The sequence below is a fragment of the Xyrauchen texanus genome, chromosome 7 (genome assembly GCF_025860055.1).
Source record: "Xyrauchen texanus isolate HMW12.3.18 chromosome 7, RBS_HiC_50CHRs, whole genome shotgun sequence".
NCBI lineage: Eukaryota > Metazoa > Chordata > Actinopteri > Cypriniformes > Catostomidae > Xyrauchen > Xyrauchen texanus.
Genome location: NC_068282.1, coordinates 24,767,808 through 24,795,768, shown reverse-complemented (window position 1 = coordinate 24,795,768; position 27,961 = coordinate 24,767,808). Strand labels below are relative to the sequence as shown.

Genomic DNA, 27,961 nt, shown 5'->3' with positions numbered 1-27,961 from the left:
TTCCGAAAATCCAAAATGGCTGACTTCCACTGACTGTATGAAAGTTGTTTGGATTGATGAGAACTATATATGTACCAATATTGGTGACTGGTGGTGAAATTGGGGGTGCTACAGAGCACACAAAAAGAGTTTTCACACATGTTAAGTACCCAAAAAGTACCGAAAACCTTGAAAATAATAATAATAATAATAAATATAACTGCAAGCAACGATGACGGGCCCAAGCACTATGATGCCATTGCCACCTGATGGCTCTAGGAAAACAAAGCATGATGGCCAAATGCATTTGAGAGGGTAAAAATAAGAGGACTATTTCAAAGTCACACAAAGTGTCACACTTCCTGTTGTCAGTTGGTGGGGCTATGGCCATGACCCATAATAGCAGCATAAATATGATTACCAAACATACAGCTGACTTTTTTATCAAAATCATACAATGCACACAGAAGATATAAGGAACTTCCTGTTTCACATTTGTGCCCTTAATTTATTGCATCGCCATGGAAACACATCTCGATACATCAAAAATCCATTCGTAATTTAGCATCTTCAATGTCCTGGCATAATGTTGCCTACATTTGTTGACAGTCACGTGATTCCCCTAGGAGGATTATTCAAAAGTTCAGGGCCTGCGATTTTCCAAAAATGCACATTCAATCCATAATGGTCAACTTTCTGTTGGGCAGAGCTAATGACTGTAATTCTGAAAGTTGTCCGGCTTGATGATATTAAAATATATGTATCAAGTTTGGTGACCATAGAAGAAACTGACCCCACCACTTTTGTCAAAAGGTGGCATTACAGATCTCCCCAGCCACGTCCATGTGGTAACTTTTGCCCAGGCCTAATGGCAGACAACACTGATGTGTGTGCAAAATATCATGAAAATGAAAGTATGCCAAGTTCCTCAAAGACATGTGAATATACATAAAATGGAATAATGACAATTAATGCATTGCCATGGGAACACTAAGATACCAAGAATCCCTTCAGAATGTTAAAACTGCACTTACTTGACATTATTCTAAAAACAATTAAGCAATTCATGTAAACATAATAGGGATATTTCAAAGTCTGTTAAACGTGTCACACTCCCTTCTGCCAGTTTGTGGCACTACGAATACCCACAATAGCCACTTCAATGTGATCAGCCCACAAGGCCAAACATTTTGCTCAATGTTGATGTAAATCACACGATGCACGCAGAAGATATGAGACACTTCCTCAAAAGAAATGTGCTACAGGGCCCCTGAACATGCCCATCTTCTAGGTGGCACTACAGAGGCCCCGCTACCCGCACATTCAGTGCTTTGTCCCTGATAATAATTATCCTTAGAAGATCAATATGGCCTCCACACTTTCAGTGCTTGGGCCCTAATAATAATCCTTAGGCCTTAGAATATAATTTTGTCACATACAGTATATTAGGTGGTCATTACAATTTAAAAAAAAGAGGAATTTTTAACTGGGACATTTTTTATTTAAAAAAAAGTTTTTTTGGTGAATGACATGTGTGCACCTTCTGCAGAAATGTGCACAATTTTGTGAGTTCAGATCTTTTGTGGGCCTGCCAATTCATAAGTAACACCAGCAGGGTCAGTCTGTCTGAACTTTGAAACTTTCTTTTAAACATTGCATTAATAGATAATTTGTTTATTTGTTTGTTTTGAATTCAGTGCAGTTTTTGTAAATTGTTGCAAATGGCTGTAAATTACAATAGTCAGCAGTTTATCTTTTCTGTGATTTGCTCTGCTTTCTTTTGATTGTTTACTTTTCTCTTTGTCTCTCTGTACAGAGTTAATGACTGTATACTGCGGGTAAATGATGTAGACGTGAGAGACGTAACTCACAGTAATGCTGTAGAGGCACTAAAGGAGGCAGGCTGCATTGTCAGACTGTATGTCAGAAGAAGAAAAGCCATCACAGAAAAAATTGTGGATGTTAAACTGGTAAAAGGTCCTAAAGGTAAAGCCACCTTCCATCTTGTGACAGATAATAAAATAAAATAATTGAGTATATAATTAGTATAATTCACATCTGGTAATGAACACTATTTAGCAAATTAGCTTTGACAAAGTTGGAAGATTGTTGACAAAAAAATATTCAAAGTGCATTTCAAAGGGTCAAAATTGTCCTCCATTGTTTATTATAAGAGTTCTATATAATGTGAAAACATAGTGTAACTTTCAGATCTCATAGATTCTTCTCAAGTCCAAAAATACCATCTATTCGAAACTAAGCGGCAAAATGTTTGCTTGGCTTAATCTTTAAAAACATTATAAGTGGACCTCAGGGAATAAAATTAAATAATAAAAAATATATATGTTGTCACACATTTTTCTAAATGTTTAAGTTGTTCCAAGTACACCCTGAATTTATAGAAACTGTTCTAGCATTTTTCAGAGATGTCTGTGCTTATTCTGACCCCCCACCTCTGTTCCTGGTTTCTCAGGTCTAGGTTTCAGTATAGCTGGAGGTGTTGGAAACCAACATATTCCTGGCGACAACAGTATTTATATTACCAAAATCATTGAGGGAGGAACGGCCCATAAAGATGGAAGGCTACAGATTGGGGATAAACTTCTTGCTGTAAGTAATAAATACTCTTTCTGTTTAATGAATTTACTAAATAACATTTCGTTATTTACGTTTACCATTTATATTTGTAACAAGGAAGATGAATTACTACTGAGAGAGCACACCTTTATAATGGAGGTGCAACACATCTCTTTAACCATTTTAAATCCAGTTATTTCATTTGGTTTTTAGCTGTAAATATTCCCCTACGTTTTCTCACCAGGATATATTAAATGTCATTGTATTCATATTTTATATCTTATATATAGCATATTTCATTGTGATTTCTTATGTCCAGGTGAATGCTGTTTGCCTTGAAGAGGTGACTCATGAAGATGCCGTGACTGCCTTGAAAAACACCCCTGATGTCGTCTATTTAAAAGTGGCGAAACCCACCAGTGTCTTTATGAATGATAGTTATGCTCCTCCCGATGTCACCAGCTGTAAGTGAGCTTATCCTGAAATATATTCTTGTAGTCTATACCATTTAACTCAGATTAATTCTATTAATTGCTCTCAACAATATTGTTTAACAAATGGCTCCAATAGGTCCTCATTAGTGACGGAGATAGCACATACCAAAATAGCACATTTACTCTATATATATAGGTATGTATGCCTATTAAATTTAAATCAGTAAGGTGCCACTAGGAGTTTGAATGCTTCTTCCTGGAAAGTGCATTTAAGGAGAAGACCTGCACGGGAAGCACTGAATTTTCTTCTGTCTTACCTTAGAGACCTTACAGTATGTAATCTTCAGAACCCATCAATCATTTGAGTCTTTTCAAAGGCACTGATTCAATGTAATGATGAACAGGGAAAATGAAAATGTTCAATAGTCAAAATCCCCCGTCCTGCAAAAAGTGGTGAAGTTATCTGGAGACTGTAACTGCATGCATATTTTATTTTCATTAGTTTTTTTTTTTTTTTGGACATTTTAACTGAACGAGAAGAATATGAGTTTAGCAGGACATTGTCCATAATTCATGTATGTCCGGCATTTTAACCTCTTAATTCTAAACTCTACCTGCCCTTATGAACATTTACAATTTTTCCTCTGCATTAGTAATTGAAAACGAGGCCATAATCGCAAGTAAAACCATAATTTGCTCTTTATTACTATGGCAAGGTCAATGTAGATAGTCTTTTCAAAAAGAATAAACAATAGTATTTGCTATGAAAAAACTAATAGCCTAATTACATTTACAACTTTCACAGTTGTTATAAATATGAAACCCTAATAGATTTTATTTGAATCTATACTATTTCTGTCATAATACCATCTAGTGTTACTGCATTAAAAAACTTGATACATTTTAGTAAAGGGGATGATTTGTGTTTTTAAAAGCCTTGTGATTGATTTTTATGCATGGTGTTGTCTCCTCTTTACCTCATCAGACCTGATCATAATGTCGGGGCTGTCTGTCAGTTTGAGAGGTTTGACTTCTTCCACAGTGCTTTAAAGTAGAACATTCTCTATAGAATTCAAATGAGTCACAAAAGTTTTGTCGTCTCTGTCACGATATAGAGGGAAGCCTGGTTGATTCATGCAAGTTCCGCACTGTGCTATCCCAATACTCTGGCTCTAACTCTGGGGCACGCTGGTATGTGTGCTGCTCTGGTTCATTTGGGAACACGCTTTATTCTTCCCATGCAGATGTGCATGTCAGATATGAGAAGCATAATTAGTACTTATAAAATACTTAATGCGAGACAAATAAAATGACATTTTTATTTTGTGGTGGCCTGGCATTCATAGAATTTCCAATGCAGGAACAACCCTGAAAACATCACCTGCCAAAGTGGCTAGTACAAGTGATGGAGTAACTCACCACTGCCGGGTGTTAATGTCAAGCCCTGGTGATGAGTTTAAAATGTTTTAAATAAGCAGGACATGTTATTGATTCTTCATGTTTGTTATGACCATAGTTAAAGCATATTCCCTTGATTGGTGGTAGACCTTTTTTCCCTGACACCATGATACCACTTTAGTCCTACATGGAGATGTAGATCTCATTAGAGCTTGGATGAATAACTAACAGGATATTGTTTTTAAGAAACTTTATTGTAATACTGACAATTTGACCTTTTTTTAAAGTTTGGGGGACAAACAGTGGCATAGATCCCCTCTGGGATCTATGCCACTGTTCTTACTAAAGCTGAAGTGAAATGCCAGATTTAAAGTGAAAAATTTATATTTATAAGCAAATTAAAATGATATCACTATTTAATCACCCTAATAATGTTCCAAACCTGTATGACTTCCATGGAACACAAAAGGACATCTTTAGAAGTCATATGGAACAACATTAGGGGGAGTAAATAATTATAGAATTTACATATTCAGGTTACCCTACCTTTTAAGCTCAAATCTGTACTCTAGTCCTGGTGTTCCATGCTCACTTATGACTTAAAACCCACCTCAAAACAGCTATACACTGCACTTAGTACTGATGGGGGCAGAAAACCCTGAGGATCAGCACTAAAATTGTCTCTGCAAAGTGCAGAGTGATGACAGTCAATAATGTAGCACCTTGGTGATATTCCAGAGAACAGGCTAGATCCCCTTCAGCATTGCCATAGATCTTGAGAAAGTATGCTGTCATTAGAGCTTAAAGGCATGAAGGACAAAAGCACATTTAATCATGAAGTGCATCACGTGATCAGCCCCTGCAGCCAGCGAATCCAACATCAGTATATGTAAAAACTAGTGTGTGTGTGTGTGCGTACGTGCATGTGTTGCATAGGGAATTTTAAAGCCACGCACAGTAACAATACCTGCACATGTACGCAACAGTCATGGTCGTCCATGTGAGTACGCATGATGTGATTTTTCTTGGAAGGCGAAAACAAAACAATTAGTGATCCCATTTCATTATACCTGTTGGCCAGTCAGACTTTGCATAGTGATTTGACACATGAAGGAGTTTTTTATGAAAATTGAATAAACAGGGTTGTCGAGGTCTGCAGTTATTCATTGCCCTGAGTGTACCCTTGACATTATTACAATTAACATCTGACACAGTGAAATAAGGACACTTCATTTATATATGACATCAATGATAGACCTTTAAAAGAAAAGTTATCTCAAAAATAATAATTCTATCATTATTTACACACACTTTTCCATAAAATGACAGTTCATTGTGACCAGAGGTGTGAACAAGGCAACTCCTACAAGGACAACAAAAAACATAGATGTAGTTTATGCGATGAATGTGCTATATTCCCTAAAGCCATACGATATCTTTGTGTGAGGAACAGACCAAAATGTCAAGTCATTATTCAATCAAAATCTTCACCTAATGTCTTCATCCTGCCGAATGTCTGAATTCTCATTGGCGTTAGGGTTACAGCAAAAAAACTTTTTGTGACATAATTGCATTTTTAATTTTGACTAATTATGCCTATTTATTCCCTAATTGGCTAAATATATATAAATAATTATGTTTAACTTACTAAACATATTAAACTAAATGTTAACACTTTGTAATAAGGTTTAATTATTATTATTTAACATTATTAAATGCATTAGACATGATGAGCTAATAATGAACAATGTTTTTTTTTACAGCATAAGTTTATCTTGGTTAATGTTAATTTATCAGAATACTCTGTATATATACAAATTAACATTAACCATGATAAATGAATCCTGTACAATTACTGTTCAAAGTTTATGTAAAATAATGTAGGAAACTAAGTAAGGGATACATTATCCCGGTTATTACATGGCTACTAACCAAATCAATAAATAAATGGACATAAAATATTGATTTACGTTGAAATTACGTAATTATGTGACAAGAAAGCAATCGCTAAACAGCTGAATTCCACCTCCAGTTTGTGTTGGAGTTCTGTTGGTGTTTATTTTGTAAATAATGACTGTCTAACTGCTCATTATCCATCTTATTACAACGACTACTTGCTAAATAAATTAATAAATGATTTATGAAACATTGATTTGAGGTGAAATTATTTTATTAGCTTACTTGTAGAGATTGCACAATGACCCGAAAAGTAGGAAAGATGACTTACAATACCCGGATGACCGGTATGATTATGTCTTCATCCCCGGATGGGCAGGGATGTGCAGGGATTGTTACTCAGAAATATCAGACCGCTATAATGTGCCAATGGCCAATCAGAATCAAGTATGTGTAATAATATTATCAAATGCAGCCTTATTGTGAAGTGTTAAAACTAAACTTACTAAAATAAACAAAGCCATCAAAACTTTTTAAAACATATTTAATATAGCCTTACAGCCCCTGAACTCTACCTATGTCCATTACATAGTTATCAGATTATTTCATGAAATTTTGAATCTATTGCTTATATAATATATAGACTACATTAGAACATTTAGGGAAATTAAGTGTTCTTACACCATGCACATGCTTCATAAATGTCATATGTATTCATTAAAAGTAAATAATTTATAGTAAAATATTTTTAATACAAATGATTTAATGTATCTAGAAATTCCCAATATGTTGTGTGTTTAAAATGGTGTACTGAAAAATGAAGTAATGTATTATTAAATACTAAACCTAAAATGTATTTTTTAATTTCTTTTGAATTGGCATTCTTAATTCAGTTCTGAATGGTGTACAACCCTTTTGTGCATTTACTGTTTAATGTTCTTATTTGGAGAACTTTCCAACACATTAAGTTTTTTTCAGCAAATTTGGTCTTTGTCATATTGACATTGAATGTAATTCTTCACATTATTACAAATGACTTGTGAAGTCATCTAAATTCTGGGTCATTTACCAGATTAGTTTTCTGTGCTAAGCTTTGTGTGTTTGTCTTTCAGCCTATTCCCAGCACATGGAAAACCATATAAGCACCCAAAGTTATCTGAGTCAGCCATTAACCCCCGCCACCCCATCACGCTACTCCCCTATCGCAAAAGGCATGCTGGGAGAGGATGAGATCACAAGGTGAGCCATTGCCTCCCCATTTCTCTATATTCACAGTGATGAAATCCTTTTGCCATTATTTCTGATGCCTTTTTGGTTCAGAGGCCGTCTGCACGGTTCCCATTGTGCATTATGATTGGCCTTATTATGTGGCACTTATGAAGTGATCCAAGTTGATATAGCTCATGACATTTCCTCTTGAACTGTTTCTATAGAGATTGTGGCCTCTATGACACAGTTTTATCAGAACCTGTCCCTTGCCCTCACTCGCTCTTATTTCCTACACTCTTATCACTTGCTCAAATTGCACCCGTCATTTTCCACTCCTCTTCTCCGAGAACTGCTTTTCCTTTTCTGAGAGTTCTTTCTACATTATCACCCTCCTGAAATTGGTAGATAAAACTATTAAAGTTCCATTACATGTAGCCTAGTGTGAAGATAGCTTCATAATTTTGGTGTTGATACCTAGCACCTACAGTATGAGGTTCAAAGATTACAGTATATCTCTAGCCAAGAGATAAGCTTCCCAAGGTTAATGCTTTTCCTAGTGCATATTTTATCTGGCTTAATGGTTCTGTCCATTTCCTTCTATCTATACTACAAAACAGACTCAGAAACAGATTTTCCTACTGAGCCAATGTCATGTTAAGTCTATGCAGATCATGGTTATATTACTGATATTCAATGTTTAATTTTAAGAACAGTTTGGTTTAATTTGGTATGAGAAGCAAATTTGGTGCAGTGTTGGGTTGCCACTTGATGTCCAATGTAAAATCTTGGACCAAAATCAGTTGAGAACCACTGGTTTAGGGCATTTACATTCATGCAACATATGGAAGGTCACTAGCAGTATTTGTTTGAGTTGTGTCTGGTTCCACCACCATTTAAGATGTGGTTCATTTAAGGTAATGCCTCTGTGCTGTGGCCTGTTTACTCCTCATTCACGTGATTTGTTTGCTTGTTTCATAAGAGCTGCCTGTTAGTATCGAGCGGTATTATGAGAGTTGGACGTTGTACATGATCTTGGCCGGACCGGGATGTTTTTGTCTGGTGGGAGAAAGTGGACTCTTTATGGGGACACACACATACTGAATGCTGTGCTTTACCATATTTAATCCTTTTTAATCTGGGGTATTTATTTCCTATTGGAAAGGACACAAAATGCGTCACGTTGATGCTAAAAACAAACAGCCTCTTTCGTAACAAGCTAGCATAATGATATGACCAGCCAGTCTGTAAGGTCAACGTAAGCCGCACTTTCACTACACGGCTGTCAAACTACCCGAATCGCTATACTGCTCACATTACACAACAAGGTTTCTTGTCATCTGTCATCTTCTTGTCTTAGCAGCGCACATGCTACACAACAGATCCCAGACGAGGTGCATAAATTACAAGATCTTTGACCAAGAGGCATCCTCGATCAACAGCGGGGAAAAAAATCAGTGATCTCATCACAGTGATCACAGGATTTTTCCAAAGAGTTAGTTTTTTTTTCTGAAAAACAAAAGAAGAGATGAAAAAGAAAACATTACAGAAATAATGATTGGGAAGCGTGTCTGTTTTTGAAAGAAAAAAAAAAAAAGGTTGGAGGTAAATAAGGTTGGAGGCACAGTGTCAAAATGAAGGCCTCAGGTAAAGGTGCAGCTGTATATGACAGAAATATTTTACTTTTGAATAAAACAAATTTAATCCTCAAAATAATAATGATAATTATGCATTGTATTATAATAATAAACTTGTCCAGGTCTCATTGTAATAATTTAGTAATATGCAATATTCAACTGGGTTCCAAAAAAAGAAACCCAGTGAAATAGTTTTTACACACCTTGTTCATTCACATAAGTGTTTTATTTGAAGGTAAATAATGTTTTTTATTAAGCTACTATGTACATATAAAATATAAATATAAAAGTACATATTAATGAAAATTGTTAAACCTCATTCTCCCTTGTGTTCATTATTTAGTGAAAAACTATTTAGTGAATGCATTCATTATTTATATTCCTTCAAAATATAAAATTTACTTTGCTACAATGTCTGCTTGGATGAAATGGTGGTTCCTCTGGTTAAAAAAAACAACAACTTTTGAGCCATTTTAGAGCTAAAACATAATTATCGAAAGATAATTTGAATGTCGTGAATAGGCTGAAAAATATTCTAGTTGTGAGTATTGAGGTGCGAATGCTATGCCCCTTTTAATAAACACTGTACGTTGCAATTTAAAAATGTAGCATACATACTGTAATTAACATTACCATTTATGGCTCTTTGTCAGAAAGAATGAAAAATATAGGTATCCTCCAACAGTTTTATTTTTGACTGCCAACTTTAAAAACAAATGCCCTTTTTTGCACCTCTGTACTTTAGAGCTACATGCATTCATTAAACTGCTTTTATTTGGATGGCTGTTTTCTCTGTAAAAAAAAATAAATAAAAGATTTCAAGTAACTCTGAAATCACTTATCTATGATAAACACTACATGTATTTGCTTGCTAAAAATAATAAATAATAACACTCATCAACATTTTAAATCACAATGTATGAAAATAATTTAAATCAGTTCATGTTCTGGGTCTAAATTGCCATTAATGACCACAAAGCAAGTTATTTTTGCACATAAAACATGTTAATAACAATGCAAAGGATCTAAAAACTCTTTAAAAGAAAGAAAGATATTTAAAAAAGAAATATCTCATGGCATATAACGACCTGCACACTAGAGAGGGTATAGAGAGTAGTTTAGAATTCAAAACAGTCAGCATGAAAACCGGATTGAATTTAGCAATCAGGAAGTAGTCATTGATTCAAATCCAAGAGTGGACTGTCTAGAATATATGCATAATATCTTTGTTTGAAGTGAGTCGAATGCTTGATTAGAGCGCCAATATTTCTCATTCGCCATTGAATTTGTAAAGATAAACGTGTGTGAGTGTGTGTGTGTGTGTGTGTGTGTGCAGGGTTTCATTTAATATTAAGTCCTTTCAGATGGAAAACATTTATACATATAAATGATGCAATCCAAAGTGCGTTTAAACAGCGGTAAAAAAATTCTTATGATGTGATATATTCATACGAGCTAACATTCAACACTAAATACGTACATTCCATAATATAGATCGCTAACATCTTAGAGAGCAGAGAAATATTATCAGTGTTAGTTAATTTACAGGCTACATTATAGATACAAATAATCTAGAAAGTTGAAATCTGAAATTTAAAAATATGTTTCTTCAAATTAGAGAGAGAACTCTTGAATGCCAAAGTGATTTGTTTTGACGGAAGTCGCAAGACAATTCTATCCGTAGCCAATCACACTGACACTGATGTAGAAAACACAGACACAGAGAAAACAGTGCAGTTAAAGTACAGTTAAAGCACTGTAAATGTACTCAAATAAAAGTACAAATATACAATAAACATTTTAAACTACTTAATTAAGTATAATTAATTACTTTACACCCCTAAAAAGATGCAATGAAAGTGAATGGTGACTAAGACATACTGCATAAATGTTATGTTCCATGGTAGAAAGAAAATCATACTTTACGGTATTGAAACATGAGGTTGAGTAGCTAAAACATTACAGAATTTTTATTTTTAGGTGAACTATACCTTTAAAACTTTAATTCTACTGGACAGATATAATAAACTACTTTCTTACTGAAATATGTATGTAAATCTACTCAGTTGCTCTAATGAACCTTTAGAGTGTGTTAAAAGTTTAATGATGCATGCATCTTTAACAGTGTTGAGAATAAATGTTTGTTTTGAAAACTCCCAAATGCAACAGAGACAATACAGTACGTGGCTGTGCTGCCATCTACAGGTCTCTAGACATACTCTCACTTTTAATTCTGTTCTGCTTCACAAATCTGCTATTAGAGCCAAACATTTATTTAAATATAATTGGAACTAAAGCTGAAGAAGAAGAAAAAAAACAATGAGGTGATAATTAAATCTGATGCACCTTAGAAAATAAAGTATGCTCTTTTCTTTTATTAAATCTATCTATCTATCTATCTATCTATCTATCTATCTATCTATCTATCTATCTATCTATCTATCTATCTATCTATGTATGTCTGTCCGTTTGTGTGACTATCTGCTTATCTATCTACTGCAGCTATCATTTTATATATTTTTATTTAAGTTAAGCCTGTGCATACTTATTTTTTTTTCTCCGCCACTTATGCCATTTGGAAGCTCAGAAGCAATACAAATTTAATTTCCCCCTGTGCATCTTACCTTTTCTGTTTTTTTATTAAACAGTAAAGTGGTGTATCCACTCAGTGTAAGTCACTTCCTTAAAAAAAATAAAAATAATAATTGGTAATACTTTACAATAAGGTCCATTTGTTTACATTAGTTAACATGAACTATCAATGAACAATACTTTTAAAGCATTTATTAATCTTAGTTAATGTTCATTTGAACATATACTAATACATTTTTCAAACATGAACTAACAATAAACACATTTATTTTTATTCAAGGGATAGTTCACCCAGAAATTAAAATTCTCTCATCATTTACTCACCCTCATGTCATCCCACAAATATCTTGTGCTGAATGCAAAAACAGATTTTGTAGAAGAATATCTCAGCTCTGTAGGTCCTCACAATGCAAGTGAATGTTGACCAGACCTTTGAAGCTCCAAAAAGCACATGAAGTCATCATAAAAGTAATCCATACAACTCTATTGGTTAAATCCATGTCTTCAGAAGCATTATGATAGGTGACACCCACACCTATCATATCGCTTCTGAAGATATGTATTTAACCTTGGAGTTGTATGGATTACTTATACGATGACTTCATGTGCTTTTTGGAGCTTCAAATGTCTGGTCACCATTCACTTGCATTATATGGACCAACAGAGCTGAGATATTCTTCTAGAATCCTTTGTTTGTGTTCTGCAGAGTACAGAAAGTAATACATTTCTGGGATGGCATGAGGGTGAGTAATTGAGAATTTTCATTTTTGGGTGAACTATCCCATTAACTAACATTAACAAAGATTAATAAATGCTGTAAACAATGTGTTGTTAATAGTTTTATCATGATAACTTATGCGTTAACTAATGTTAAAGAATGGGACCTTATTGTAAAATTTTACCAAATAATTAAATAACATGCTTTCCTGACTTAGTCATTCTGATAAATTGTTAAATGCTGGTTTTGGTTTTCAGAGAGCCTAGGAAGATTGTCTTGCATCGGGGCTCCACAGGACTGGGTTTCAACATTGTAGGAGGAGAGGATGGAGAGGGAATTTTCATCTCCTTCATCCTAGCTGGAGGGCCTGCAGATCTGTGTGGAGAACTGAGGAAAGGAGACCGTATCACTTCTGTAAGCAATTTTTTAACCCAACTATATACCATTTGATTCATTAACCACTGTTTAATACATTGGTCCATTGGCTCACATGTGTTTTGCACATGTCAGTGTTTGTTCATGATTGATACTGATAGTGTGTGTGTGTGTGTGTGTGTGTGTGTGTGTGTGTGTGTGTGTGTGTGTGTGTGTGTGTGTGTGTGTGTGTTGTAGGTAAATGGGGTGGACCTCCGCAGTGCGACTCATGAACAGGCGGCTGCTGCACTGAAGAATGCTGGCCAGACAGTCACCATTGTGGCTCAGTACAGACCTGAGGGTGGGTGCAAAATTTCTCTCTCAGTATTTCAAACAAATGACATCTTCAGCCCCATTCACATAGTTTCTTAATCAGTATTTCCAGTATAAGTATGCAAGTATCCTTAAAACAAGACACTGTACATTTACTGGGGAAGCTAATTGTGTAAGATATTAATACTTTTGTAAGATTTATGCTTAAAACAAGTAAAAACTATTTGCCAGTGGGGTGAAAAATGAAACTTGTTTCCCTTAAATTGAGGTTGTTTTTCTTACTCCATTAGTAAATAAAAAGTTTTTATTTTAAACATAAACATCCTCAATTTTGTTAGATTTCTGTGAAAGTAAGAATTGATTTCTCAAGTCATTTTGTATCTCTTATGTCTCTTATTTTAAGAATGTTTTCAGATTTTTTACTGGCAAACAAGAAACCAAATTGCTGTGTGTGGTGTTTGCGTTCATTCAGAACTGGACTGCTGGGTCTTCCTTTTCCTCCTTTTTATTTCACTTGATTATACTGTATATGGATCTGTAGTTTTTCATTCATGCTCTCAAGAAGACATATGCTATGTGTATCACTAATTGTAGGCTTGGTTTAAGCCAAAACCTGTAATAACTAACTTTTATTCTAATTAATTTTCTCACTCCGCCTTTTAAGATTCTTCCTATTGTACATCTTACATATTATTCATCAGATTGCTGTTTCCCTTGCCTGTGGAGGGACTCTCCTTTTGGAGCACATACCAGGAAAATGGTTGCAGTTTCAGCACCGTTTTGGCTACAGGCAAAATATAAGTAATAAAAGCAAGTTAGAAAACGTCTAGGTTACGGATGTAACCTCCGTTCCCTGATGGAGGGAACGAGACGTTGTGTCGAAGAAGCGACACTTGGGGTCTCTCTTGAGCACCGAATATACCTCTGATCTATGAAAAATCAGACTGTATGCAGACAGAATTTGCATGTCCCTTCCCCAGACATACGGGTATAAAGGCAGGGAAATACATCTGTTTCATTCAGGATTTTTCTGAGGAGCCGGAAATGGTCCGGCCACAACAGTGGCTCGGCTCAGCGACGTGGCCAGGAGGACACAACGTCTCGTTCCCTCCATCGCATCCTAAAAAGGACGTTCTACGCCGCTGTGTATTGTTCTTTTAGAGGAAAATACTCTTTTATAAACTCTTTTAGTTTTGCGCTGTCGAAGCACCCAGGGGCAAATTGCACTTTCGTGCAGAGAAGGAGAAAGCTGCTGAAGTGTGCCATAGATCCAACAGCAGATCACCAGAGGTAAGAGGAACAGGTGTGTGTGACTCGCAGCTCACTGCATACACGACCATCGGCTCCGAAGAAAATTTCTGAATGAAACAGACGTATTTCCGTACCTTTATACCCATATGTCCGGGGGCAGGACATGCAAATTCTGTCTGCCAACTTCTCATAGATCAGAGGTATATTCGGCGCTCAAGAGAGACCCCTAGTGTCGCTTCTTCGACACAACGTCGAAGTGAGCGACAGACAAGGAACTCTATGTATATTGGAACTAAAGTGTTTAGCGCAGATATTTTTTTTATTATGTAAAAATACTGGGGCTGTCAGTCGATTAACATTTTAAATCATGATTAATCGTATATTTTTGGTAGTTAATCACAGATTTAAAAATTTATGAAATTTTACACCATATATGCTTATTTTCCTGTCAAAATGCATTTATTTCCATCTTAAGAAAGAAAACAAAACTATATGTAACAATATAATGCTTTACTAACATTTTCCAAACAAAGCCTTCCACAATATAAAGATAGAAATTCACTAAAATATCACCCAATCAAATAAAATTAAACATGTCCCAAATCTAATTGGGAGGTTGAATTATTGAAAGAATTAGTCCCCCATAGATTAGTCATCAATATTTTCATTCATTTCATATTTATATATTCATAATGTAACAGGTAAAGGATGGACAAGGAGGAGGCGGGAACTGGTAGAACAGTCATCGTAACTTTAATTACATAAATTAACTTAAACAAACATAAACACACACACACAGCGGCCGTGTGTGTGTGTGTGTGTGTGTGTCTCTCTCTCTCTCTCCTGAACTTTCGCCCCTGGCTTGTCTTTATCCCCCTCTCAGCTGAATAGGTGACTCAGCACCAGCCATGCACCGTTTTAGCTAGGAATTGCTCTTTATGAGGACATATTTTAAAAATCCTTCTCCACTTATTACAAATAAGAAAAAGTGATTACTTGAGATGTGGAAAAGTCATGAAAATTCATTTGTCAAAAGGTGTGGTAACCTTGACAATAGCACCATGAGCATAAAGAAAGTAAATAGGGTCAATTTTGATTTCATGTCGGCCTAAAAAAGGCGGCATAATGTACATGAAAGTAATAATATGCCCAGTTTGCTGTGTGGTGGTGTGGTCGTGACTCAGAACAACTCGGCCTCTCCACCCCAGGGGTGCAAAGTCCCTCCTTGCCATCCTTTCTTTCAGCTCAGTGGGCCTGGCTACGGTGTTTATTAGAATACCAATAGGGTAGGATGACCCTCATAGAGCTCTGGCCAGAGATATTCAAAGCAGGTCTAAATTAAGCCTCTGAACAGCATGGTATGTGTGTGATCCGAGCTCCTCTCACACCCAGAGTTTGCACTCTGTTTGGTGAAAGCTGTCGTCCTAGCATGGCTCCTGTGCCTGACTTCCTGTACCTGTCACACTCCTCCATTCACGGCCAGAACAGAACATTGAATTCGGAGGTGGGCAGAGACAGAAGAGAGCACTTCTACATCTGAGCTGTTTATGTACACCAACATTCTTTTACATCTTGCTCTATTTCCTTTTGATTATTATGGAATTTTTTATCATAAAGTTTACTGTATGTAAATGGTTGAATTTTATGAACAAGTCCACATCATAAATCACCCCAAATTCAAAAAAATTAAAATAAGAAATTAGAAATGTAAAATTTGTCTAAGGGATGCTAGGGGGCACTGAGAGCAAATTAGTAGAGGCATTTATCAGTCATAATAATAAAATCTATCGTCAAGGTCCTTGTAAAACTGTTAAAGGATGGGCAAGGAGGAGGCGAGAACCGGCTTGTCAACATAAATAATATTTTAATGTAAACTTAAACCAAAAGCACAAACATAAACACACATGACGGACATGCCCGTAATTCTCTCTCTCTCGAACCATCGTCACCGGCCGCCTTTATCCCTCGCGCGCCTCATCAGGCCGATTGGGGACCGGGCACGCGATATTTGGACCGGCCCCGCCCCCCTCCGCTCCACACTCCTCCCGGCGTTATCTCAGGCCGGGGTGCCACCGGCATGACGTACACCCCCCCATCCCTATCCCTGGGGCGGGGTGTATCTTGCGTCCCGCGTGGTCATCCCCGCCTTCCTCGCCCTGGGAGGAGACAGGAGGGGAAGACAACAACAACAAAACAAAATAGGCGAGGGAAAAGGCCAACACGAGGTGCGGCAGGGAGAGAGATAGGAGAGAGAGAAAAAGCTCACTCACCGGTTCTCTGATGTACCGTCGTGTGGTCCTCGAACACTCCTCCACACTCAGGCGGACGACAGCCGCTCCACCCCCGGGCGAACCGGAGTGAAACCGTCGACCCCCAGCGGGTAGAACGCGCCTCCGCTTTTCTGGCGGCAAATGGGGACACTCCTCCGCCCCTGGCAGCGGAGGGCTCTACCGCTCCGGGCAGTCAGAGAGTTTCTTCCCTCCTCCCCTCGTGGACGGCGGTCTTCCCTCGACCCCTCCGCGTCTCTGGGGATGGCAGGGCACCCCCCCGCCCCCGGCAGCGGCTCCCTCGCTTCAGGCGGTCGGGGTATCCAGTCCCCACTTGCCCCGCGGACGACGGCCATACCCCGCATCCGGGCGGTCGGGCTACTCCGTCACCCGGCAGATGGCAGTGGCGCTCCCCTGGGTGGACGGCAGTGTCGAGGACTCTGCGACGGGCATCCCTCCTCCTTCCCGGGTTTCGGCACCAATGTAAAACAGTTAAAGGATGGGCAAGGAGGAGGCGAGAACCGGCTTGTCAACATAAATAATATTTTAATGTAAACTTAAACCAAAAGCACAAACATAAACACACATGATGGACATGCCCGTAATTCTCTCACTCTCGAAGCATCGTCACTGGCCGCCTTTATCCCTCGCGACCAGCCCCGCCCCCCTCCGCTCCACAGTCCTCTTTGCATTAACTTTACAAAAGTTTATCTTGACTTGGAGTATATCAGTTGGTTCTCAATTATACATGTTGGTGCGTATTTGTACTGCGTTTCAACTGATTTTGAAGTCTAGCGATGCGTCTGAATTATCTAGTTTAGCAGTGTCAAATACACAGGCAGAGGCTACCTCGACTAATGCTGGGGTAAGGGAATGAAGTAGGGGGGCATTAATCAAAAAAGGTTGAGAACCACTGGTATAGACAAACCTTGATGTTGGCCTAATACATGAGATAGATAGATTAACTTATTGATTATTTTGTTACCATTAGAGAGGAAAACACAGGGATTAAATACACCTAATGAAAAAATAAGGAACACCTGGGTCTTATAATCATAAGAACCCATGAAACAAAGGCAATGATAAGAACTAGAAAACCCATAATCAAACTCAAGACAGGCAGAGAACAATAAAAATACATGGTGACCATCTTGCAAAGATTATGATGCAACGAAGGGTTTAAGTAGGCAGAGAATCAACAGAGAACAGGTACTGTTAGCACGCTAATTAGTGGCATGATCAGTGTCCCCATGGAAACGCTGATCACACATGCCGGCAGCACCTGAGACACATGAAAAACAAAACAAACAGAATAAACTGGCGAATTCACAGAATACATAATTCTCAAGTTCCTGATTAGCCCGATTCGCCTGCCCATTTGTCTGGGGATGGAACCCAAGACAAACTCACAGTAGCCCCCAGCTGTCGGCAGAATTCTCGCCAAAAACGTGAATCCATGGCTATGTGAGACCAGGGTATTGAAGGGACTGACAGTGTTTGGAGATCCCAGGCCGGGGGTTGACTGGAGGATTTATTTGAAGCATAAATTGAGCAAGCGGCTATGAACCTGCGTACGTCCTCCGCTAGCAATGGCCACCAGAATCTCTGTCTAATGAGCGCCTAGGTGCGAGCTACCCCTGGATGACAGGCGACATTGGATGATTGGCCCCACAGTAGGATGGCTGTCCGAATTGATCGTGGAACAAATAACATATTTGCTTGGCATGTAGCGGGAGGAGGGGTGTTACGTAGCACATCACAGACTTTGGCCTCCACATCCCAGGATACCATGCCCATCAGCAGAGTGGTGGGTAGAATGGTATCCGGTGGGATGATAGAGGTCTCGACTTCGAAACATCGAGATAATGAATCGGGTTTAACGTTCTTAGAGTCCAGACAATACGAGAGAACAAAGTCGAACCTGGTGAAAAACAGTGCCCAGCGAGCCTGCCTAGAATTAAGGCACTTAGTGCTACAGATGTACTCTAGGTTCAGAGGCAGAGATGCACCTTTCTTTCTGAGGAAAAACGCTGTGACAGCTGCTCTGACCCCAACCTCCAACGCATCCACCTCCACCACAAACTGACATGAAGTGCCAGAAATACTAAGAATAGGGGCCGTTGTAAACCACTTCTTTAATTAAGAAAACGCAGCTTCAGCCTCGCGGAGACCAACAAAATTCAGTGCTGGTGGAGGTGAGATCTGTAAGAGGTGCTGCTGTAGTTCCGGATAAACCTATGATAAAATTTGCAAACCCCAGAAACCTCTGCAAGGCCTTGCGGGAATCTGAGGTTGGCCAATCAGAGACGGCTCTGGCCTTGGCAGGGTCCATTTGCACTTCCTTGGAAGAAATTAAGAACCCCAGGAACGGAACTGTCAGTGCATAAAATATGCTCTTTTCCGCTTTAATGATCAGCCGATACTCAAGTAGTCGCTGAATCACCTTCCTGTCATGCTGAATATGGTCCTGGATATTCTGGGAGATTATCAAAATATCATCTAGATAGACAAGCACAAAACGGTTGACCATGTCTCTGAGCACGTTATTCAGGAACCTTTGGAATATGGCTGGGGCATTGACCAATCCAATAGGCATAACCAAATATTCGAAGTGCGCCCTATGGGTGTTAAAAGCCATTTTCCACTCACCCCCCTCCCTGATCTGGACAAGGTGATAAGCATTGCATAAGTTCAAGTTCGTTAAGCCAGACGCTCCCTGCAAGAGTTCGAAAGCTGAAGACATCAACAGAAAAGGATAACGATTCTTCACTGTGATGTCATTCAGCCCCCAATAATCTATGCAAGGTCTAAGCAAGCCATCCTTCTCCACGAAGAAGAACCCCACCCCTGCCGGAGAAGAGGAAGGGCAGATGAGACCGGCTGCCAGAGAATCATTGATGTACCTGATCATGGCCTCCCTCTCAGGAGCAGAGAGTGAAAACAGCCTTCATCGTGAGGCGAAGTGCCAGGGAGCAAATAAATGGCACAGTCATACGGGCGATGAGGAGCAATGGTCATGGCAGGGGACCGGCTGAACACCACCCTCAAGTCATGATATGCCAAATGTACTCCGGATAACTCCGCCGATACATCCTGAAACAAAACACAAAACTGGACAGGTGAGACACCAGAGTTAAGACAGTGAGACAAACAGTACGAACTCCAAGCAAGAACAGTATTGGTTGACCAGCCTATATGTGGGTTGTGCGTGACCTACCAAGGATGCCCCAACACTAGCGGCACCGATTGAGATTGGATCAGGTAGAAGGATAACTGTTCCGAATGATTGCTGGGAACTAAGGTATCTGGCTTTGTGGAATGGGTGACGATGTCAGGGGTGTGCCGCTGATAGTATGGTCTGTGATGTTTTTTCGCACGATTTATGTCAGCAGCATAAATTTTGCCAAAGGTGTGTATTTTTGGGTGAATTTCCTATAATACATTTATAATACACTGTGTACAAAAAATAGATACACTGAGGACCTTAAGGACAAAAATGTCCCCATTGAAACCCTTTAAAAATGCAATATTTGATCCCAGTACCATTAAAGCATAGAATCATGAATTTAACTGTTACACATGTATAAAATAACCAACTGCTTTATGCAACACAAAGTCGTTTTATTGTTTAATGTTTTGTGTCATGTTTAAGATGATGTCATGGCAGTAGAGGCGGCGCAACTATGACGATCAGCCTATAATCCCACCCATGCTGAGGCGGCACTAAACAGCAGTGGAAAAGCAAGCTCAGAAAAGTAAAGCGAGTAGAGTCGAGTCAAACCGTAACGTGCAGTGGAAAAGTGCCATAAGGTTCTGTGTTCATTTTTTAAATCCGACACTGCACAAAAATAATAATGCATCAAAATCAATGTTTTTGCTAATCATTGACATATTCCAGACCGTGATAATACATTAAAAAAATATATATATATATATATATATATATATATATATATATATATATATATATATATATTTATTTATTTTTTCATAAAAAACAACAGTGGCATTATATAAACAGACTGGCATTTAAAGGTTTACATTTCTGAAATGAATGAATATTTTGCAGTTATGATCAGGACTGATGTTGGTTAAAAATTAACTAATTGAAGATGGATAATAATATTAATGTATACAATTATTATGCCAGTTTTTTGACACAGGCATTTTTGTCCTCTAAGGACCTCTGAGTAACTTTTTTAAATTGACGCACAAGGGTTAAGTAAATAGCCCCTTATAAACATGTCCAATCAGAATCTGAAACCACCCTAATCATACAGAGCCATTTCAAGACTGATTAGTACAGTAATTCCCAACCAGGGGTACAGTATTTGTACCACAGGGAGTATGTAAGAAGGTTCCAGGTTACTTGGAATGTTTTCGATTTATTTTAATTTTTTTAAACCTATGAAACAGAAAAAGAAATAAAGATTAAAAATATAGCTGCAAGCATCAATGATTGGGGCTAAGCCCTAAACCCAATGCAAAGAGATCCAGCACCACAGAGTCACATTTATACCAGCTGAAGCGGGTATCAAACTGGGGTTCACCCAGTCCTTTAAACTGAAGCTCAGAGATCTAACAACTGAGCCACACAATCAACATTTCTAATTGATGTCAAATAGATATTCTTGGTTGAGAGTATACAACTATTTCTAAGAAAGTAGTTACACCGTAGTTTTTTATTTTTATTTTATTGAAGCAGGAATTATGCAATAAATTACAGTCTGCATTGTAGTAAGCACAATATGAAAACTCAACTGAAGTACAAATGTAAAAAATGGACAAACTTTCCTGGATTCAAGCTCACAACCTTTTGAACTGATTTCCAATGCATTAATACCAAAGAAATATTCCAAGCTAAGAGCAGTGTGTTTTAAATAATAAAAATATAATAAATACATTTAGAAATGAATCTCTGCCAATTTCAGAAGACTTAGAATAAGGAAGCAAATTCAAAATTGTGGAGCGGTTACAGTATATGGCTGATGCTGGAAAAATGTATACAGTGTTGTTGAGCCTTATTGATGTGGCCGTGAGGGGTACATAAGACAAAAAAGATTGGATAGCACTGAATTAGTCAACTAGTTTTTCAGGCAGCCCACAAGCAAGTCGATATTGCACATCTCTAAACTAGAGGTCATTTTAGGTATTTAACAGATGTTGTGGTGCAGTGATTTTCTATATTTTCTATATTATGTATTTATATGATCTCATTATGCTATAATATGAAGCACTTTTGTCAACATGTGTGGTTTTAAATGTGCTATAGAAATAAAATTGATTGATTGATTGATTGATTTAGCTGGGATGCAGTAACTCTAGAATATCCATCTTGCAGCATGAGAAACAAATGCCACTAAATGTACTCTGATGGTGCTGTTTGGATTGGAAATGAAGCCCCCCCAGGGCCAGACTGCTTTGATCAGAGGATTTAATGGCTCTAAGTATCTGTGCTGGTGCTTAAAGACATCTGTATTTGACACATACACACTCAGCTGGGCTAAGCACAGTCCTGCTTCTGTGACGTTCCTTCTAGGTATTTAGAAATACACTCATTTAAATTACAAACAAAATGCTTTTTTTCTTTTAATAGGACCAAACAGACAATGAAGACCACATAGTTCCTAGGATACCACTAGGATAGTTCCAATGTAACAGTGTGTGATCAAGCAATGCTTAGATTGCATATATATACCCCAGCAATACCAAGGTTTTTGCAGTGTCTGTGTCAAAATGAGTTAAGCTTTTTTTAATGCCTTAAGGAGATGACTAAAGTATTAGTCAATATTATGTATGAACTGAGTGTGCTTTAGTCGCATACATTAGCACTGCACAATGACTACAACTAACTGAGGCAGATTAACAAAGACTAAATCCCCACTTGCACTTCATTAAAATTAATTTATTCAGTAGGTAATGCCTGTCTGACTTTCATTTGATGACACTTTTTTCACTTTTTGTGTGTTTTGTGCATTTCTTTTTCTTATTCTGTTTACAAAGCACTATTAAAATAAACGTATCTGTGACAAAAACATACAGCAGTCATTTTGGCATATGACTGCCAAATTAATTAAGGGTTCTAATTAAGGGTTCTTTTCTGACACCCTTAATTAGTGTTTCTTGCTAAAGGAAACATCAATATTACATTTACTCATACTCAGAGGTGGGTGGAAAAAAGTGTACTCAAGTAAAAGTACAATTACTTCAAAAAATATTGCTCAAGTAGAAGTAAAAGTACTAACATAAATTATTACTTGAGCAAGAGTAATAAAGTATCCAATGAAAAGTGTACTCAAGTAGTGAGTAACTCATTACTTTCACAAATGACATAATAGACGTTAACTCCCCTATATTCCATTACATAATACACATTTAACACGTACAGAATTATTATTATTATTAATGGAAATTCTATCATCATTCACCATCATGTTGTTCCAAACCCGTATGACTTTCTTTCTTCCATGCAACACAATAAGGAGATATTAGACCACAGAATGTTGAGTCACTATTTACTTACAGTGAATGTTTATATATATATATATATATATATATATATATATATATATATATATATATATATATATATATATATATATATATATATATATATATATTGAAAGTGAATGGTGACCGAGATTGTCAGTCCCTATCATATTTTGAGTTCCACATAATATAAAGCGTCACACTGGTTTGGAATAACATGATGGTAGAGAAATTATGACAGAATATTACATTATGGCTAAGATATCAATTTAAAGAGATAGTTTACCCAAAAATGAAAATGCTCTCATCATTTACTCACCCTCATGCCATCCCAGATGTGTATGACTTCCTTTCTTCTGCAGAACACAAATTCAGATTTTTAAAAGACTATTTTAGCTCTGTAGACCAAAAATGTGATGCTCCAAAAAGCACATAAAGGCAGTATAAAATTTTATTTATCCATGTGTTCTGAATTTATATGGTTGGTATGGGTAAGAAACAACTCAATATCTGTAATTATTTTTGCTAGACAGCAGGGGGCGAGATGCAGAGAAGAATGTGAATCGCCAAAAACATGAGAAGAAGAATGTGAAAGGGACCTGTTTCTCTGTTTCTCATCCACACCTATCACATCACTTCTGAAGATACTGATTCAACCACTAGAGTCTTTTGGATTACTTTTATGTTGATTTATGTTTGTTTGTTTAGCTTTAAAATGTTGACACCCATTCACTTGCCTTGTATGGACCTACAGAGATGATATTTTTTCAAAAAAATCTTAATTTGAGTTCAGCAGAACAAATAAAGTCATACACATCTGGGGTTGCATGAGGGTGAGTAAATAATGAATATTGTAATTTTTGGGTGAACTATCCTTTCAAATGCTCTTTTTAGATCTGGATGAATTTGTCAGTAAGAGGAGTGGTTTGGAAAAATTTCTAGTAATTATTACAGTGAAAACGTGAAAATGTTCCACAAGGACATTATATATAATAACCACAAATATACATATTAAAATGTACTCTTTATTTGGTCAAATGTGTTTACTCTTTATATTAACACACATTATACACTCACCTAAAGGATTATTAGGAACACCTGTTCAATTTCTCATTAATGCAATTATCTAATCAACCAATCACATGGCAGTTGCTTCAATGCATTTAGGGGTGTGGTCCTGGTCAAGACAATCTCCTGAACTCCAAACTGAATGTCAGAATGGGAAAGAAAGGTGATTTAAGCAATTTTGAGCGTGGCATGTTGGTGCCAGATGGGCCGGTCTGAGTATTTCAAAATCTGCTCAGTTACTGGGATTTTCATGCACAACCATTTCTAGGGTTTACAAAGAATGGTGTGAAAAGGGAAAAACATCCAGTATGCGGCAGTCCTGTGAGTGAAAATGCCTTGTTGATGCTAGAGGTCAGAGGAGAATGGGCCGATTGATTCAAGCTGATAGAAGAGCAACTTTGCCTGAAATAACCACTCGTTACAACCAAGGTATGCAGCAAAGCATTTGTGAAGCCACAAACCTTGCAGCACAACCTTGAGGCGGATGGGCTACAACAGCAGAAGACCCCACCGGGTACCACTCATCTCCACTACAAATAGGAAAAGGAGGCTACAATTTGCAAGAGCTCACCAAAATTGGACAGTTGAAGACTGGAAAAATGTTGCCTGGTCTGATGAGTCTCGATTTCTGTTGAGACATTCAGATGGTAGAGTCAGAATTTGGTGTAAACAGAATGAGAACATGGATCCATCATGGCTTGTTACCACTGTGCAGGCTGGTGGTGGTGGTGTAATGTTGTGGGGGATGTTTTCTTGGCACACTTTAGGCCCCTTAGTGCCAATTGGGCATCGTTTAAATGCCACGGCCTACCTGAGCATTGTTTCTGACCATGTCCATCCCTTTATGGCCACCATGTACCCATCCTCTGATGGCTACTTCCAGCAGGATAATGCACCATGTCACAAAGCTCGAATCATTTCAAATTGGTTTCTTGAACATGACAATGAGTTCACTGTACTAAACACTGGCCCCCACAGTCACCAGATCTCCACCCAATAGAGCATCTTTGGGATGTGGTGGAACGGGAGCTTCGTGCCCTGGATGTGAATCCCACATATCTCCATCAACTGCAAGATGCTATCCTATCAATATGGGCCAACATTTCTAAAGAATGCTTTCAGCACCTTGTTGAATCAATGCCACGTAGAATTAAGGCAGTTCTGAAGGCGAAAGGGGGTCAAACACAGTATTAGTATGGTGTTCCTAATAATACTTTAGGTGAGTGTATATATAAAAATGACAAACAGAATGAAGATTTATTGTATTAATATATTATTTAATAAGAATAACAAGGCCCAGGTATTTTAACATTTCATTTGTGATGTTTCTGCACCAGCCCCCGAGCTCCGACACTCACATCCGAATTCACTCATTTCGATCACTTATTGCTGAGATATAGTGCAGTTACTGTCATTCACTATATAGGATATAGTGAATGAGTGAACGATTGCGGACATAGCCACATAGATGTCTGTTTGCGCTCTAGTTGTTGATCACGCAAATGGCAGTGATTTACACTTAACTTGGATGTTTACATGGATTTATACAGTTAATCCGCCTGAAGTAGCTACGATAGTTCCCAATACCCCCGTGAGGGCACGGAGTAAATGCATAAATACTGCTTATGACATGTGGGACGCGGGACAAAGCACACTGATATATTGCTGCACTGATTTAAACATTTACACTTAAAAATAAGAGTCCAATTACATTTTCACCCTGAAAATCTCATTACACAGAAAATCCAGCGTTAGAATAAGAGCCAAAACTTACCTCAGCATGCTGCCTTAAATAGGAGCTGTGATTTTAATCTTGAAATATCAGCTTGTATTGGTGTTAAATGAAGGCACTGCATGACAAAAGTATTGTTTTTTCACTGTTCTGAGCGAAGAAAGTGTTTCATTTTGAAGAGTTTGATGCTGCTGCAGTGATTGAGTGACAGTCTGTGACACCGGCACAGCACGTGTAGCTGTGTGAACATCCGCTCTTGTAAAAGTTCCATTCAATAATCTCTCAATAAATTACACATTAATTTAAATTAAACGCCACCCATTTTAAAAAAGTAAAGTAAAAAAGAATTATTTGAAATTTACTTAAGGGAGAATAAAAAGTACCCACTTTTAAACCTACTCAAAGTAAATTTATTCCCACAAAGTTACTCAAGTAAATGTAACAAAGTAAATGTAACACATTACTACCCACCTGCTTATACTGTCAGCTAGGGATTAAAATGATTCCTAAAAAAAAAAGAACTGCTTTCAAACAGATTCCATAAAAATCCTCTCTTTTATTGGTTGTACAAACAGATAGTCCTGCCCCAAATATAATAATACATGGTTGCATTTGTATTGTAGGAACATTATTTTAATGCTCGCTGACAGTGTAAGAGACCAGCATATTAAATGACATATAAACTGTCAACTAAAACATCTGTTTTTCACCTCAGTGGAAAACCTAGCTGCACAAGTTTATATTGGACACCTAAAATATGTGGAACACAATCATTCAGCATGATATTGTGTTGATGTGACTTCATGTGTTTGTGGAAAAAAACTAAATACAGATTCATATTATTAATCTAAATATTTATAGCTGTCATTCACTTACCAGTGAATGGCGCATTGCCAAAGTGGCCAGAATGTACTTCTGTTTTTATTGAAATAGTTTTGTGATGTTATTTACATGATCTTATTTATTATTTACTTGGCTATCGTATAGGCCTATATACAACATTATTGTATGTATATAAATCAGGAATAAAGGGGGTACTGTTTACTCGTCAGTGAAGTAAACATGTAATTTTAGATCAAAACCTGACAACTATTATACAGTAGAACATTCTAAAAACCACTTAGCAACAAGCTAAAACCCATTTTAAACACCTTAGCAATAGTATAGCAATGCCCTGGAAACTACCATCAACACCCTAGCATTGTGGTGGTGACTTTTGCATAGCACAAAATGTAGTTTCTTCATGATGCTAAACTATTAATAATTGTTTTTGCTACCAACATTTTCCACTTCTCTACTTTCAGAGCAGAGTTTGAATTTAATAAGTTTAATGTTATTGTAACCTGACCCCATCTTATTCCAGCAGTGATTTGTAGTGCGTATACACCATTGCTCTTTGTTGATTTAGCTCTGACCATTGTGCCATAATGCCATTTCTAAATATAACTGCTTCTGTTGATTATTCATCTAGCATTCATTCTTTGAAAATGTGACTCAAAACTTATTATTTCCTTCTGCATCTTTCCTTCCTCCTTTTCAAGCTTCTGAAAGGCACTTAATTTTTTTCCTCTATTTTGGCAAAGAATTGATGATGAAAATGTGCGGAATGCACGATAACGTGAAAAACTGTCAATGTTCTACAGCAGCGTATGCATCAATACTCATGATAAACTATTCTGAATTCAAAACCTACATAATCCTAGATACTAGACTTGTGTATTGTTACTAGTCGTTTCCTCTGTGTGGTCTACTTTTAGCAGCAAGGAGTCTTTAATATTCAGACGAATGTTCTTCAGCCTTCATTATGAATGACTTCATGTTTCTATCTAATTATAGTTTTTGCTGTTCATCACCAGAGGCCTGCACACATCCATTATGTCTTATTTGTATCTATCAGGTTAAGATGAGAATGCAGAGAGAATGCATAACAGTGAGATAATTTGTTGTAGTTAATGTTTTACCTCACATACATTATATAGATATATACAGTGTATATATATACCAATGAGCCAAAACGTTATGACCACTCA

General features: G+C 37.4%; 1 protein-coding gene across 18 annotated transcripts in view; it reads left to right on the top strand.

The window, feature by feature from the left end:
- Positions 1-27,961, top strand: part of LOC127646859 (disks large homolog 1-like) — a 258,238-nt gene that overhangs the window by 171,530 nt on the left and 58,747 nt on the right. For all 18 annotated transcript variants that reach the window (XM_052130773.1, XM_052130775.1, XM_052130789.1 and 15 more), the window contains 6 exons: positions 1,796-1,965; positions 2,453-2,589; positions 2,876-3,020; positions 7,397-7,523; positions 12,695-12,851; positions 13,050-13,152. In XM_052130773.1, coding sequence (XP_051986733.1) covers positions 1,796-1,965; positions 2,453-2,589; positions 2,876-3,020; positions 7,397-7,523; positions 12,695-12,851; positions 13,050-13,152 — 839 coding nt within the window. The remainder of the gene's footprint in view (positions 1-1,795; positions 1,966-2,452; positions 2,590-2,875; positions 3,021-7,396; positions 7,524-12,694; positions 12,852-13,049; positions 13,153-27,961) is intronic.